This window comes from Cyprinodon variegatus, unplaced genomic scaffold, assembly GCF_000732505.1.
Source record: "Cyprinodon variegatus isolate N-32 unplaced genomic scaffold, C_variegatus-1.0 Scaffold261, whole genome shotgun sequence".
Taxonomy (NCBI): domain Eukaryota; kingdom Metazoa; phylum Chordata; class Actinopteri; order Cyprinodontiformes; family Cyprinodontidae; genus Cyprinodon; species Cyprinodon variegatus.
In genome coordinates, this window is record NW_015150714.1 from 682,914 (window position 1) to 699,302 (window position 16,389).

Below are 16,389 nucleotides of genomic sequence, written 5' to 3' on the forward strand. Positions count from 1 at the left end.
ATCTATCTATCTATCTATCTATCTATCTATCTATCTATCTATCTATCTATCTATCTATCTATCTATCTATCTATCTTATCTTGTCGTCCTAACATCTCAACTGGGGCATATGAAAACAAACTAAAAAAACAAAAAGAACATACCAATAAAATAAAGCAGATACTGATCTTAACAAAGTAATAAACTGCTAAAATAATTGAATAACCTGATTATACAGTCATATGGAATTTATGTTAAATGTCTTAAAATAACTGAGACTGTGGTCAACATGGCTGGATGAAGACCAACATTTATCTTGGGAGTGTAGGAGCGTTGGGAAGTTAGATTAAACACAATCTGCGAACCTAATTTTTCAAATAGCTTTACAAATCTGTGTGAAGGATTCCATTATATTTTTCATATAGAGTATCTAAACACAACTTTGAGTACCCATAGTAACAGTACACATTTATGAAACAACACAAAATAAAGCTTCTAAAAGTTAGTTTATTTAATGCAGATTTAATATTTTGCACAGATTAAATTTTATTGCATTGTTCAAAATGTAAATTCATTAGTTTGTTGTGGAGTCCAGAGTTATTCCAACAGCATGCGGATGCTATTCGCATGAAAAGTCTTCATCAAAAATCCATCCAATACTGAGTTAGAATGAACAAATGAAGCACTGACTTGATAGGAAGGGAAGGATTAAAATATCCTTTTATCTTACAGTCTTTGAAATCATTAGGTTTTTTATATATTTTTGCATATACAAACACATTCATAACTATGTGCAATTTAGAACCACCTTATTTGGTTCTAAATTTAGAACCACCTTATTTGCATGTTTTTGGACTTTTGAACCGCAATGTCTTCCTAAATAAATGTAGGAGACATTTAAGCACATTTAAAATTAACAAGACCTGATGACCCATCAAGCGACAATACAGTACAATATTTTGATTTCAGGAGCAAGAAACATTAAAAGATGATGATAATAATATTGCTTTTTATTTATTTATTTTTTTTTTGTGACAAATGCTAAAGGATTCACTAAAGGACATTTATCATTGTCATGTTTTTGTTGTATACCTGTAAAAAATCTATTAAAAAAAAGTAAAAAAAAAAAAAAAAAGATGATGATGATAATATAATTCAAGCATTTTTTGTGGTTTTACAGGAACAAAGCATCTTTCTAAATGAATATGATTTTGCTACATTCACCTTTTTAAAATTTAGATTGGCAGATATTTATTGTAATCTCTAAATATATAATGATAAACATATTTGCAGAATGTTTTCTATAGAAAAGTCTATCTGCCTGTAAATTGAATCTTAACAGAAAACAGGTGCAATGAGAACGGAAAATATCAGTGTAAGAAGAGAAATCAAGAGGTTAACGCAAGGGAAACAATCAGTCAAATAATCAGAGTTACTACGACAAAACAAATTAAAAAAAATCCTTCAAGCTGCTGTGGAGGGATAATCCATTCCTAAAATAGTGGCTGCTGTTTACTCAAACTCTGTTATCATCTGTCTGCTTATCACAAAGACCCTTTCAGGTCAATAAAGAGGTCTGTTTTGTTTTATCTACCTAACTGAATTTTTTTCCCCATATAAAGGACTTGTTTTAATATCTGAGGGTGTGTTTGAGTATCTGGGAGGGAACAGGCTCAGAAACAATAATGATGTGAGTTGGAGGAGGAAGCTGAACCTGAGAACTACAGCAGCTGGAGACGTAACAAGGTACAACTTGTGCTTCTTAGACTGGAAGCAGGTAGTTTTCTTTGTCACAAGAACTCCAACTGGTAAGATGATCAAGTCCTCCTGCCTCCACTAAATCCATCTGGTAGTGGGATACTGGGACTTCAAAAAGACAGCCGGAGGAAAACAAAAGAAAAGCAGGTCATTGAAGATGATTTCCTTCTTGTTTCTGCTGCTTCTAGCTCCATATGTGCTCTTCTCCTTCACATGTAAGTAAGTCATTTCATCTTGCCTCCAAACCAGGATGCTCCGCAATGAGACACACACATTAGATAAGCATCTATAATTTTAATTCTATAGCTTTATCATTTGTATTTGGTTTATTGTCACATCTTAGCTTGCATCAAATAATTGTACATGGACTAGTTTAATAAAAAAAAGCTAAATATTCACAAAAAAAAACAAGTTTTACGCATAACACAAATACTTTGCAAAACCTTTTCTTGGGAGTTTTTGCTAATACATGACAAAGGATCCATTTTTAGAGGGAATTAATCTATGCTAAATCATCCTAAACACAAATAAAAAAAACAGAAGTACTGCACCAAAACATAAGAAAGAATAGTATATAAGGAAATCTTTTATACTTCAGTTGTTAATTTTTTTTAGACTTTAGAGACTTAAAACAGATTTTATTTGCCATTTTGTTTATGCAAGTGTAAAACAAAAAGAAATTTCGTTTGGAAACAGCTCACTGGACAATTTCATCTTTTAAAAGAGCAGCCTTGAAAAATGGTAAAAATGGCTGTAAATTTACAGTTTTAACATTTTTTTTTAATGATAAAATAACCTAAAAACAGGTGTTTTATATCATAGTTGACATTATTCCTGAAAATAGAGATGAAATATTCACTTTTCTGCTAATTAAAAAAATAAAAGATGAATCTGTAGTGTTTTTTTTTTTTTGTTTTGTTTTTTTTTGGTACTTTAACAAGAAAACATGTAAAGACGTGCTGAGATTTAGTTAATGACTGAGAATTGACATGCTTGTACTTTTCAGTTGAAATGAAAGCAATCATTTCAGGTATTTTTATTCAACCTAACCCACAGCAATCTAATTAGTTACTTTTATTAATATTATTATTACATGGAGCATAATTCAAAATATGGTCGCACACTCAATAATGAGTGAGTGTCAAAAACCTGCAGTGCTGTTAATTAAGCCCAGTAGGTTTATTTAAGAGTTACGGTGGGGACATCAATCACACCAGCAAGCTTTATGCTTAAAAGATTATTCATGTATGGAAAAACAACGTTTAATAATTTTTGCTGGAAAACACCAGAGAACCTTTTGATTACTGCTGTGACAGCTCTATTTATCTTCTTCATTATGATCTTATAAATGCGAGCAGAGCTCCTACTTAATTGTAGTGCAGCGTGGCTGCATTTTCTAAAGATCACTAAGGAAGAAAAGACAAATATGTTGTGATACTGAAATGTGGTCATGTCTCACGATCTCTTATAACACTGAAACCAAAGAAGCCTTTCCTTTTTTTTTTTAGCGCTGTAGAATGAAACAATCTAATTAAACTCCACCTTCTTAAATATTTAAATAGGAGAGTTCAGTGAAACTGAGCAAGTTTAACTGAACGTTCAGCAGCTTTTTTTCTTGTATACTTCGAGTTCTTCCTCTTCATTGTGAATTAAGGCACATTTAGGCAGGAAGCTATTTTTTTTATTTATGAAACTCTATAGATTTCATTGTATTTTTCCCTATTTTGAGGCACAGAGAACTGAACTTACATCTATGCTCCAGAGAAAAAAAATGATTAATAAAATTCAGATTTCCTCAAAGTAATGTTCATGGATGTAAGTTTTTGATTTTTTTATCATAATAAATTCCCCATGTATAAATAATTTCGTTTTTGCTAAACGAGTCTTCAGGTTTTGTACATTTGTTTTGAAGAAACTGTTAGTTTGTTACTTTATGTATTTCCTGGTTATCAGTAGCAACAGTACGCTAAAAACCAAGGCTTGCTCAAGTAAAATCAAGTTGTAAAAGCAGCTTTTTCTAAAGGCTTGTCTGGTGTGTTCTGTTCATCCAGATGTTGCAGTAATCTCCCCTCAAGATCCCGTCCTTAGAGTCGGCTCTAGTTTGACAGCCACATGCACGCTTAGTGCAGAGCTGGGCCTCCACCCCAGCTCATTATTCTGGACTTTGAACGGTGTTCGTCTGTCAAGCAGTACCTACAGCATCGTGTCCTCCAACATCCTGAGCATTGAGCTTCACAGCCTGAACGGCTCACAGCAGAGATCCGGAGACAACCTGATGTGTCACAGAGCAGATGGGCGCATCCTCGCTGGTTCATGTCTCTATGTGGGCAGTATGTAGAAGCTTGGTTGCTTTTGAATTTCTTTACATTTTGTTAATTTATCATTTGAAAGCGAAAATCACTGTGCAAGATGAAAGCTATAAAACAGAACAAGTCCTGTTTTCAATTTTCCTTAAGCCATGTAGGAGACACTGAAAACATGAAAGTAAATGTTGAGGTTGAAGGGAATCCAAACTGAGTAAACCAAGCTATATGTGACAAAAAGGAACACTGGGCACCATCACAGTAAAGCACGGTGGTGGAAGCATCATAGATACTCAAAAGTGACTGCGAAGATTGTCACTGTTATCTTGAAACTGAGACTCACAGATGCTCTCGGTCCACCATCTTGTCTTTTTTAACCAAAGTTAATTCAGGGGTATGTCATGCATTGCTTAAAAAAAGAAATAAAAAAATTTATTTAAATTATATTTGATTGGTGACTTTCTTTTTTTTTAATTTTTAGTTTATGTTAAAGACTACAGTAAGGTTAACATAAGACCTTATTTGCAAACTGAATATAAATTAAAAGCAAGGAAGGTGCTTCTTGAAAACTGATGCAACATTTGATTATTTGGGGAAAGCTTTTTTGCCTGAAATAATTTCCAACATGGCTTTGAGGCTACAATGATTTTTTAACATTAAATTTACCTCCAGAGTGTTTGATTGTAGAATGAAATCGGTCTTCAGTATTCTAGCTTTCTAAGCCTATGTGTAACAATTAATAAAAAAAAAAAAAACAGCCAAAAAGAACATGTTTCTGAATTGTATGTTAATAAGTCACCTGCATAACGTCACATAATAAGACCTCAAATGTTAACTCTGTTACTAACAGTTAAAGTGAAAAATTAAAGAAATTAACTCAAAGTAATACTTTGAGTTTATTTCTTAACTTACTTTAAACAGCAACGATTTCCAATATATTCTTTTACTTTAAATGAAGATGTTAAAGTCTATTGTATCATTATTATTGCCTGAATCTGATTTTTTTATGTACTCCAGTTCCTCCAGAGAAGCCAGTGAATTTAACATGCTGGTCCCACAATGCAAAGGATTTAAGCTGTAGGTGGAGGGTGGGTGGTAGTGGTGAGACCCACATCCCAACCAAACACACCCTCAAATACAAACTGAGGTAAGGCAGCTAACAGTGAATAACCCAACATTCCTCAGGTAGACAAGCAAAGTGTTTCTGTCATACAGTTTATCACTTTTACCAATGTGTGCAACAGTCGCAGGTTGGTAGATTATCATCTTTAGTGCAAAATATTTAGCTATTTTGTTTTGTGTTCAGGTGGCATGAAAAAGAAAATGAGTGTGAAAACTGTATCGCAGAGAATCAGGGTTACGTCTGTCACATCTCAGCAAAGATTGCTCTGTTCACCCCATATGAGATCTGGATAGAGGTCACCAATCAGCTGGGCTCGACCACCTCTGACATCCTCTCGCTCGACGTCCTGGATGTAGGTCAGTAAGGATCCTTTCCTGTCTGTAATATCCAGGAAGCTGCTTATTGGCAACAAGCTGATAAAAAAGACTGGAGAAAACTTGGCATCCAAAGAAATGAAGAGGGGATTTAATTCAGTTAGCCAAGGTTTATTCATAAAGCACATTTCAGTGGCAAGACACTTCAAAGTGCTATACATGAGAAAAAGAAATATACATTGCAGTGTCATAGAGAAAACACAAAGAATTAAAGAGAATGCAAGTGATACTTTAAAATTAGTGGATATAAGTGTAAATTACAAGTATAAAATTTAAATAGATGCATTTTTAATCTCGATATAAACTAAGCGACTCAGTGCTTTTGCAACTTTGTGGGAGTTTTTTCCAGATTACTGGAGCATAAAACAAAACACTGCTTCTCCATGTTTGGTTCTGGTTCTGCAGAGTAAATTGGAGCCAGAAGACCTGAGAGGTCTGGGTGGTTTGATACACTGACCGCAAATCTGTCATTTATTTTTGAGTACAGAAGTATTTTAAAGTATGTTCTCTGAGATATGAGGAGTCAGTATAAGAACTTTAAAACTGGGGGGATGTGGTCACCTGTCTTTGGTTTGATGAGGTCATGGCACTCAAGGACAATTTAGAGAAGCCAATTAACCTAAAAGTCATGTTTTGGGACTGTGGGAGTAAGCTGGAGTACACAGAGAGAACCCAAACATGCACATCGAGGACATGCAATTTCCATGCAGAAAGATCCTGGGCCGGGAATCAAACCCAGAACCTTCTTGCTGCAAGGCAACAGCGCCACCCCACTGCTCCACCGTTCAGTCCTTCTACCAAAGAGGAACTTATAAATTAGTTTTTCAAGGTCCTGTTGAAACATTAGTCCTTTAATCCTGGAGATATTCTCCAATATGAACTCATCAGCAGAGCCTGACTGCTGCTGGTGTGATAGTTAAGCAATTTGTTTCAGGTGCTAATGGTGAGAGATACATCTGAAAGGAGCAGGACACCAGCCCTCAATTGTTTGAGAAACAGCCCTGTTCTTTACTCCAGTTCATGCATATCTATCAAAATTCAGCGCTGTGTTTCCTGCAGCTTTCTGAGAGCCAAAGACCAAGTAATTGTATCAATAAATTTCTTCTAATTGTCTTTTCTCTCTTTGATAGTTTGATAGTTTTTCCAGATTGAACTGCCATATAGGGTGAATACAGGCAGTTTATTTTTTGTTAGTAAAAAAGCACAGTAGTTTTGGCCAACCCTTCATTAAAGACTATTTCTTCTTTAGCAACAGCGCTGGAGGGATTCTAATACTGATGGTTCTGTTTTAGGCCATGCCATAGAATCTCATTTGGATTTAATTTATTTTCTTTCATAACTTAAGTGCCCTTGAGCTTAAGGTAAAACAACTAATGCAAAAACATTCTCAGTCAGGACTTTCTGATCAACAGCAGAACTGCCATTTGATAATGTGGTTTGTCCAGTTCCTGAAGAAACCAAGCAGTCACACTACAAATATATTTGAGTGGCGATATGATGTTTTGTTTTTAAACACAATTTTTACATCAGATGTAACTCACCTTTCATAAATGAATATTCTTCTTGGTACATTTGAGACAGCCTTCTGTGTTATTTTTTGTCAGCAGTGGTTTTTACTTTGGATTTTCTGCCATTGATGTTATTTATCTCCCATCTCCCTCTTATTAAGTCAAGCCCCTGTCACACCATGACGATTTAGCGGGCGTATGCCTGTTGACGGAAAATCTTGCAAAAATGCTGGCATATGTTGGATAAGTTATGGGTATGTTTTGTATAAGTTACGAGCGTGCTGAAGTACGCTGGAACACTCTGGCACACGTCGAGATATGGCAAGTATGTTGGAAAAATTTTGAGCATGCTCAAATTTCCCAAAGTACACCAGCATATGCCATACGTGGGGCACAAGTTACAGTTAAGTTATCTGATCGTTGACAAGGTTCACAAGGTAATTTTGTGTTTCTACTGTTGTGCCATCGAATGGCTATGAGTGATCTCAGCTGTTGTGGATAATTATAGGAGGCTAAATACTCTTTCCCATTAGGACGCTTTTCCCCTCATTAATTAAACAACAATTTTAAAATTGCTTTTGTATTCATCTGTTATCAAAAACAGTGTATTATCCCCATTAACCCCATTTGGCCTTTTCTGGTCTCCTTCAAATAAATGACAACAGCTTAGAGACAGAAAAAAACATTTTTTAGAACTGTTAACTAGATGCCTCCTAGTTAATGTCTTCTTTGGTTTTAGGTTTAGCTCCTTTTGTAACATCTGTTGTGAATCGGCGCTATATAAATAAACTGAAAACAATAAAAAATAAATTTAATGCCTTAAAGCAGGAATACCAGAATTCAGACCTTGAGGGCCGCTAACCTATAGGTTTTCAATGTTTCTTGGCTACAGAACAGCTGATTCTAATCATTGCAGTTCAGCAAAGGCCTGTTCATAAGCTATACATGAAAATCGGCTGTGCTGAAGTAAGGAAATCTCTTAAACCTGTAGGATAGCGACCCTTGAGGAAAGGGTTTGGGTATGCCTGTCTTAAAGCAATAATATAGAAGTTATTGATGTCTCAATGGAGAAATTAACTTTCTGCATATGACCCATCCCTTTTGGGGAGCAGTGGGCTGCCAATGTGCAGAGTCCGGGGAGCAGTGGGGTTAACGGTCTTGTCAAAGACACAGAGTGGCAGGCTGTGGGGATCAAAACGAGTACTTGCAACCTTCTCAGAGCACAGGCAGACTGCTCTTACCACTTGGCCAACACTTCCTCATGTTGTTTTCCACTAACCTTCTTTAAACATAAAATTCTTTGAAGCAGCGTTTGATCCTGGAGTTGTTTCTGCCCATTATGTGCTACCTGCAAACCACAACGGCAAACCAATAACCTGGAGGTTGTGAACATTTAGGAAAACATTGAGGTGTTATGGGATTCATACAGCAGTAATGTAGAAGCACTAAATGAGCAGTAAAAGAAACGGAGGAATTGTTTTGAGCAGATGTTTACAGATATTTAATACCTTCATTAATCAGTGGCTTATTTTTCTCTTGTGCGGTTATCTCTTTAATGCTTCCTCTGGTTCCTCTCCTTCAAAGCAGCTGAATTATTTTATTGCAGTCTGTTGTGTTTAATAAGGAACATCATGTTCTAACAGGAAGCAACGACTTATCAGAGCCAAAGTCAGTAAACCACCTGAAACACAAGATCAAAGGAACACATTGTATTTGGAGTATTTTACATTTTCAACCATTTCCTTTTTTCTTGCAGTTTTATTGAGATAGAAAAATTCATTTAATTAATAAAAAAAAAAGTTATATCAAAAACATCATGAGGTTGCTCTATTATTGTAAGTTTTTGCCTCTGGTTGCTCGGTTGGATGGATGGATGGATGGATGGATGGATGGATGGATGGATGGATGGATGGATGGATGGATGGATGGATGGATGGATGGATGGTGTCATATAATACTATATGACACCCCTACTCAGTGTTTCCTAAATCCATTTTAATTTTATCTTTCTGCCTTTTTAACTCACAAATCCTGTAAATCTGCACAATGAGTGAAAGGGAGCTCTGTACAAACCCTTCACAGCCTGTCCTTGTCTCTGCAGTAACTACAGACCCTCCTGCTAACGTGCAGGTGAGTCGTATCGGCACGCTTGAGGACCAGCTGATGGTCCGCTGGACCAGCCCCCCTGAGCTCAAAGACATCCTGTTTCAGGCCAAATATCAGATCCGCTACAGGCTGGAGGACAGTGCTGAATGGAAGGTAACCCACACATCACTTTGTTCAACTATCACAGCCTTTGCTAAAGCTTCCCTGGCAGTATTAATGAGATTTCCTCATATCTTCATTTTAATTCAATCCCACTCTTCTGAACCGTGGCTTTGATCCCACTCAGTAGAAGTAGAGGTTTTTGAAGCTGTGATTCTTTCAGACTTTGTCTTTGATGTTTTAAAAACAAAGCAGCTCAGTATTTCTGAAAGAAAAAGACACAAGAAAGGTTTATTCTTCCTGCAAAAAAAGACACTGATGGGAAGGCAGAGGAGATTTATCTACAAGGGTTCTGATTCTACAGGACATGTCTACAGAAAACTGTACAAGTGTTAAGACTTTATATCTACTCTCACTGTCCTTCTTTAACTGAACATCTGCTGTACTGAAAGATTATTTTTAAAGAATTTGAATGACGTTTTTAAAGACATTGACTTGCCATCCATTGTTTGATTATTGTGTCGTTTCTTCTCTCAGGCATTTGATAACATTGGAAACCTGACATCATGCCGTCTGGCAGGCCTCAAGCCTGGCACTGTCTATTTTGTCCAGCTGAGGTGCAACCCTGTGGGAATCTTTGGTTCCAGAAAACCTGGAATCTGGAGTGACTGGAGCCACCCAGCTGCAGCCTCCACCCCATCAGGTATATGTAAAATAGATCCAAAAGGACATTTTTTGTTAGACATCATCTTTTTCACACTAATACCAGACTAGATCTGCCTTAACAGGAACTTTTGAGTAATATCCACTGATGTTTAGATAGAAAGACTGCAACAATTTCAATAGTTTGAAACCTTTCTGTTCTGTTGCAGACCTTAGGAGTTTTAAAACCCAAAATCTAAGATCCCAACAGTTTCACCATTTTTTGCTTTCTTATAATGAACCTCTCATTTGTAATTAAAGCCAGAAAAACAATGTCTCTTATTCCTGATTAAACATCCTGCTGCACAAAAAGATCCAAACCGCATGTGACCCGGAGGAAACCCAACATCAGTCGGCTTGCTACCTAGATAGAGATCTCAGCGGAGAGGATTAGAAGGAACTGGAGAGAGCCGGGGGGACATTTGATGAATTTCTCTCGTCCGCTTCAAAGATTGATCCAGTTACGGAGCTGGCTGTCAGTCTGTGGCAAAGACAGAGCCTATAAAGCTTGAGTGGAAGCAGGTTTTGGGGCAGATAATGAGCTGCATAACTTATGTTGGTATTTAGTTCCCAGGGGGAGGAAGTTGTTATCGAGCCCTGTCATTTGCCATAAAGGATTGATTCTGGCAGATGACAACCTTCTCTCTCTGTAAACCAAATATGGCGTTACTCCCAGGTTAAGGACATTAAACCAAAGGACATGCCTTGGTCTGTAAGAAAACACCCAATTTTTCTGAGAGGAATGACAAAAGAGATTTAACTTTCATCCTAATAGAGATTTGTAGCTCATGATTTACTAAAGAGAAAACTCCTAGTTGTAAAGGCATACTGCTTGTGTTGTGTCTATCTATTAGCTTTGCCTATAGACAAAGGGATTCTAGGCTTTTTTATCTTTGTATGAGAGCAAATTAGACTCAAACTTTTTTTATTTCTGAGGCTGCAGGTTTAATAAAGTCCTTGATTTTTATTTCATTAATCCAAATTATAACCTCTACAGTATATTGAGGGGTCCTTGTCTAGCTGGAGTATGATTCTCATTAGGAAGTGTTTTCCCAAACCACAATGATCCCCCCACCATGTTTTACTGTTAGATATTATGGATAGCATCATTATTTGTGTCCTAATGTGTGGGTAATCTGTAGTATTTAGCCATATTTTTTTTTTATTTTCTGTTTTTCACATTATTCTAAATATAGAATTCCCAATCTCAAAGATGGTTGTGACAGAATCATGCTGTGGGGATGCTCTACTTATGAAGGAGTAGCAAAGCCTGATCAGAGTTTATGGGAGGATGGATGGAGCTAAACAAGGTGATATTGAAAGTTTGTAATATTCCGCAAAACGATTGGGGCTTTGATATATCTTAACCTTCTAGGTGGACAGAGAGTTTAAAAAATGTAGCCAGAGGTTTGATGAAAAGGGGTAGACTGAAGCAACCATGTGTCTTAAAGTTCCAGTTCAAGTCCTGACCTAAATCCAACTGGCTAATTATATTTAAAAACCAAGACTGTCCATCAGATCCTAATGAATTTGAGCTTTTTTACAGTCAGCAAACATTTTTGGTTCTAGATGTACCCCGCTGGTAAGTAGACGTATAAGCAAAAGTGGACTGCACAACGCACTGAATTCAACACTTTTAAAGAAGCTATGCTTAAATGAACACAAATAGTCAAATTGAAGGCCTGATCAGATCAAAAATGTTTCGTGCAAACATGTCAGACTAAAAATTCTTATCCAGTTTGGTCACATCGGAAAGAAATTAAATTCCAAAAGAGAGAGGGAATTTTTTTTATTTTATTATGTTTTTTATTTTTTATTGCCATTCCAGTTTGTTTTCCATGTACACACACACATTCAGATCTTTGTAGTTAAATAATCTCCACTGCGCATGTGTGCAACATCAACATTAAGTTTTTCTCTTTACTTATAGCCTTTATCCACTGGCTCCTGGTCCTCCTTGCTGGAGGAAGTGGCTCTAAATGTAATATGCTGATGAACATGCCGTCCTGCCCTCTACCCCTGCAGCTAATGAGCCTTAGCATAAGGTTCTGCTGAGCCCTTAATTTAACTAAAATGTCTGCAAAATACAAAAGTATGGATACAAAGATGAGATGAATGTCCATAATGGAAAGAATTACATCAACAGACACAACTGAAGAAAAAGAAATGTGAGGGGCAGGTACAAAGAGCAGCTAAAGTTAAGGATAAGCGGACTAGTACCTGTTTACCAAACAGGTAGTTTGTTCTTGTGCTACTAAAGCCTTTCTGGAAAATTAGACAGTTCGGCACATGCTTAAATGGTTTGATTTAATTTAATTTGATCGAACGCTTGTTACATTTCAAAACACATCATGATTGGATTAGTTTATTTAGTGTCGATGTAAACTGAGTTCTGATCAACCAAGATGTAGATCGGAGGGTAAATTTTACACAACTAAAGGTAGCTAGTTTAAATTAGTCTACACTAGATCTAGTTCAATAAAACATTTTTAAAGACAGAGATGAAGCAACACTTTGTTGTTAAGAACTTACTTTACCAGGGTTGGATTTATCTAACACTAGTGTGTAGTGTTACCTTTAAAACTCAACGATAGTGTTGATCAATCATCCTTTCACACACTGATGGTGGTGGACTACACTGTATCCACTGCTGTTCTGGGAGACATTGACAGTAGCTAGGTTGCCTTACACTGGTGCCTTCTGGGCCTCAGTCCACCATCAGTCACCAATGTGGGTGAGGTGGGATTTCCCAAGGGCACAACAGACAGACAGACAGAATTGAGATTTGAAGCAGTGCCCTTTTGCTTGCAAGACAAACTTCTGCACCCTGTGCAACTGTAGAGAAGAAAGTTGGTGTTGAATCCAAACTAAGCTAGAAAAGCACCTCTGCCAAGCAGCATCTTTTGCCTCCATTGATGACCTACACCTATAGCTACCAATTGCACACCTGGATCATGACTTTTGGAGTCCAATACTGAACCTGTCAATAGTCAATGCTGCCACCCTCTGGTTTAGGGGAGAACTGCTCGTTTCCTCTATATACTGTATATCACTAAATTTCATTAAAATCCATTCATAAATGTTCAAGTTATCCTGCACACAGAGAGACACAAATTCTCCTAAAAAACATAACCTCCTTGGCAGTAATTTAAAAGTTTGTAAAACACAACTTCAAAGTGTAATATTACTGTTATAAGTGCATGTGTTTTAAGAGGGAAAGTTTAATTGGCTCACTCTACTTAGATAACTGGTCCAGCTTTTAGCAACTATCCCTAGGGAAAAAAACAGGAGCTTAAATCTATGTCCCAAACCTGGCTCTCTGTCTTAGCTTAGCATTTTGCAGTGTAAAGCCAACACTCATCAAAGCTTGTTGTCTGCTCCTGTCCTGCTCTGAGTTAGCTTGCTCTTCAAACAAATGCATCACAGAGAGGTTGGAATTCTGGGACAAACTCTGTTAAGTGTTTTTAAAATCAACATGTCCTTACAGATTCCCTTAAATCTAACTCACTGGATTATCACCAATGCTTTGGAGGAACTAGTTCTTATATTGACTAAAGAAAGACTAAACAAATGTATTCTGTACTTGCAACATGTCACTCTAAAAAGAAAATACTGCTCCAATTTAAACTGCTTCAGTTGTAATTGAGTCAAGTTGATCCAACTTAAGTCATGTTTATAACTTGAAAACTTAAATAAATTGGGTTGGGGAAATTTCATTCAAGTACTTGTAAACAATTTAAGTAATTAATTGAAGTTGGAGCTGCATTTTCTTTTTAGAGTGTGCAATACATACACTGGAAATCAAACACATTTGATTTATTCCAGGTATATGGATACATTCAAGCCACACTTTTTGCTTTTTTTTTTTTTTGTAGGAAGAAAAATTATAAAAATAATAATGTAAACGTATTGCTATTTTTTTCCTTTACATTTTTGGATTACTGTCTCATTCGCAAAGTGACAAAATGTGAGACATTCAAGCCTGCGTGCATACTTTTTTTTAGAGGCAATCTAACCCTAATGCTCCTGACATTTTCCTCTATTTTTCTCTCTTCTTTCATTTCTCTCTCTTTCTCTCTTCAGAGCTATTACAAAGAGGCTCCTGTGATCATAAGGGCACTGAACAGAACTCCACCCTGCGGCGGGAACTCAAGCAGTTCTTTGGCTGGGTCCGCAAGCATGCCTCTGGCTGCAGCAGCATGTCCATCAAGCTGTATGATCAATGGAGGGTGTGGCTGCAGAAATCACACAGAACACGGAACCAGGTCGGTAAGCAAAGGCCACTTTCTTCTGTGACAGTTTTAGCATATCTTCACAAACACCCCGTTATTCTATCAGTACACTGAGCTGAAATTCTGACCCGGCCTTTTTTTTTCCATTTGCCATCTGCTCAGCATTTTTACAAGCAAAAAGGAGGAAAGATTTCCTTTGAACTGGCTCTGTTGAGTTTCAGTCTGTGCTTTATGATCAGGTAAAAATGTGCGGTTTAAACTTTACAGGCTCAGAAGTGGGAACAGAAAGAAGGACATGCTCTTTGTCAGGATGTCTGACTATACTTCATATTTAATGAGCAAACTTGTGATCTTTAGCTGATGACCACAACAAATAGTAAAAAAGAAGAAATAAACATTTACATATAATTAACAGCCCCCTGTCATAAGCTGTTATTGTTTTTGCCTTGGCAGGCAGGCTGTTGTGACCAAAAATGACTCTAAGTATTTCTTTGTGAAAAGTTCAGCCACATCCTCAGTCCTTGAACCGAAAAAATATCTTCAGTCTACCTGACTTGTTAAGGTTAGCAATGCTCAGATTTTTCTGCTTCCAAAGGCACAAACTGTCTCCTGAGTATTGTCTCTGTTCAGAGAGTGTGACTGTTTTCCAATGATTTCCTCCAAAAGCACAGCTGATGATGAGATAAAAGAGGCAGGCAGACGGAGAGACATTAGTGGGATCTTTTTAACTCTCTTTTAACATAATTTCAGAGTGAACCACCTAGTTTCTTTCTTTTTCAGGTCCTACAAGACAATAATTCATAGCCCACGTACTTGGTACTGCTCTGAGATCCCTCCAAGAAAAGCCAATTGGTCAGCAACTGGATGAGACTTCAAGGATCTGCCGCTTTTCCATTACCTGAGTTTGAAAAGGGTTGGACAAGGTGCAGAACAAGAAGCCGAGTCAACAGACCTGTCTGCAGCCTCTCTACTGTTAAATACTGGCAAAGTTATTATAGTAGGAGATTTAACAACCATGTCGACATTGAGGGTGATAGCTTAAATGCAGCCTTTAATGCTATCTAAGACTCAATTGGCTTTGTTCAAAATGTGAATAGTCCCACACATTCTCATCTTCATACTTTGGACCTTATTCCTACATATGGCATTGAATATGACAACAGAATAACAGTATTTCCTGACAACCCTGTCCTCTCGGACAACTTTTAATAACCTCTGGGATTACTTTAACAGCGTTCTCCTCCCCCAAAATATGGTTTCACTTAAGCAGATAAATATCAGATAATGCATTATGCATGCATGTTATAAATTAAAAAAAAAAAACCTGTTCCACTTTCTATCTCTTCTGTATCACTAAAGAATACTGCAGAATTCGACCATTTGGTTTATTACCCTTCCTAGCTAGTAAGCAAAAACAGTTTACTGCTGGATAAAATTATCTTTTCTTTAAGCATGAGCAGCATATTTCTCCTCATTATTAGAGGAAAATAAGAATAATCCAAAATTACAGTTGTGAAACTCACCCAGAGCCATATCGGTGTTGAACCATCAATCCCACCTGCTTTTAGCAGTAATGATTTTATGTGATTCTTTATACTGTAAATAAGATTGATTCTATTAAAAATATGAACATTGGGACCCCTTTAACTATCATTGGTTTATCTCTGGAAGGTGAGGCAGCATCTGAGGTTGCCATAGAATCTGAACCAGGTTTAGACTGCTTTGATCAAGTTGAACTTTCAGAGTTAGCAAAACTATTATCTTCATCTAAGACTTCAACTTGTATGTTAGATCCAGTTCCAACCAGGTTATTTAAGAGAGTGCTTCCTCAAATTTCCACCTGCATTTTAGATATGATTAACATATCACCCACTCTTTTAAGGTAGCTGTAATTAAACTTTTGCATGAGAAAATCTCTCTTGATCCAGATGACTTGGTCAATTATAGACCTATATCTAATCTTCCTTTATTATCTAAAATTCTTGAGAAAATAGTTGCCAACCAAGTGTGTGATCACTTAAACTATAACAAACTTTTTGGAGAGTTCCAATTTGGTTTTAGAGCACATCATAGCACTGAAATAGTTCTGGTGAAAGTCACTAATGATATTCTCATGGCCTCAGATATTTAACTTGTATCTGTACTTATCCTGTTAGATGTCCAGGCTGCCTTTGATAAAATTGATCATAATATTTAATTGGAAAG

General features: G+C 36.7%; 1 protein-coding gene across 2 annotated transcripts; it reads left to right on the top strand.

Moving 5' to 3' along the window:
- The first annotated feature begins 1,585 nt into the window (after window positions 1–1,585).
- On the top strand, window positions 1,586–15,872 carry LOC107089708 (cytokine receptor-like factor 1). Of its 2 annotated transcripts, none has more exons than XM_015382638.1 (8): window positions 1,586–1,952; window positions 3,789–4,067; window positions 5,058–5,187; window positions 5,347–5,519; window positions 9,147–9,304; window positions 9,788–9,953; window positions 14,036–14,221; window positions 14,965–15,872. In XM_015382638.1, exons 1-8 carry the CDS (start codon window positions 1,895–1,897, stop codon window positions 14,979–14,981), a joined length of 1,167 nt encoding a protein of 388 aa, XP_015238124.1. In that variant the 5' UTR covers window positions 1,586–1,894; the 3' UTR covers window positions 14,982–15,872. The 2 variants fall into 2 exon arrangements, with proteins under 2 accessions (XP_015238124.1, XP_015238123.1); XM_015382637.1 differs by having other exon boundaries at window positions 14,036–14,217.
- The last annotated feature ends 517 nt before the right edge of the window (window positions 15,873–16,389 follow it).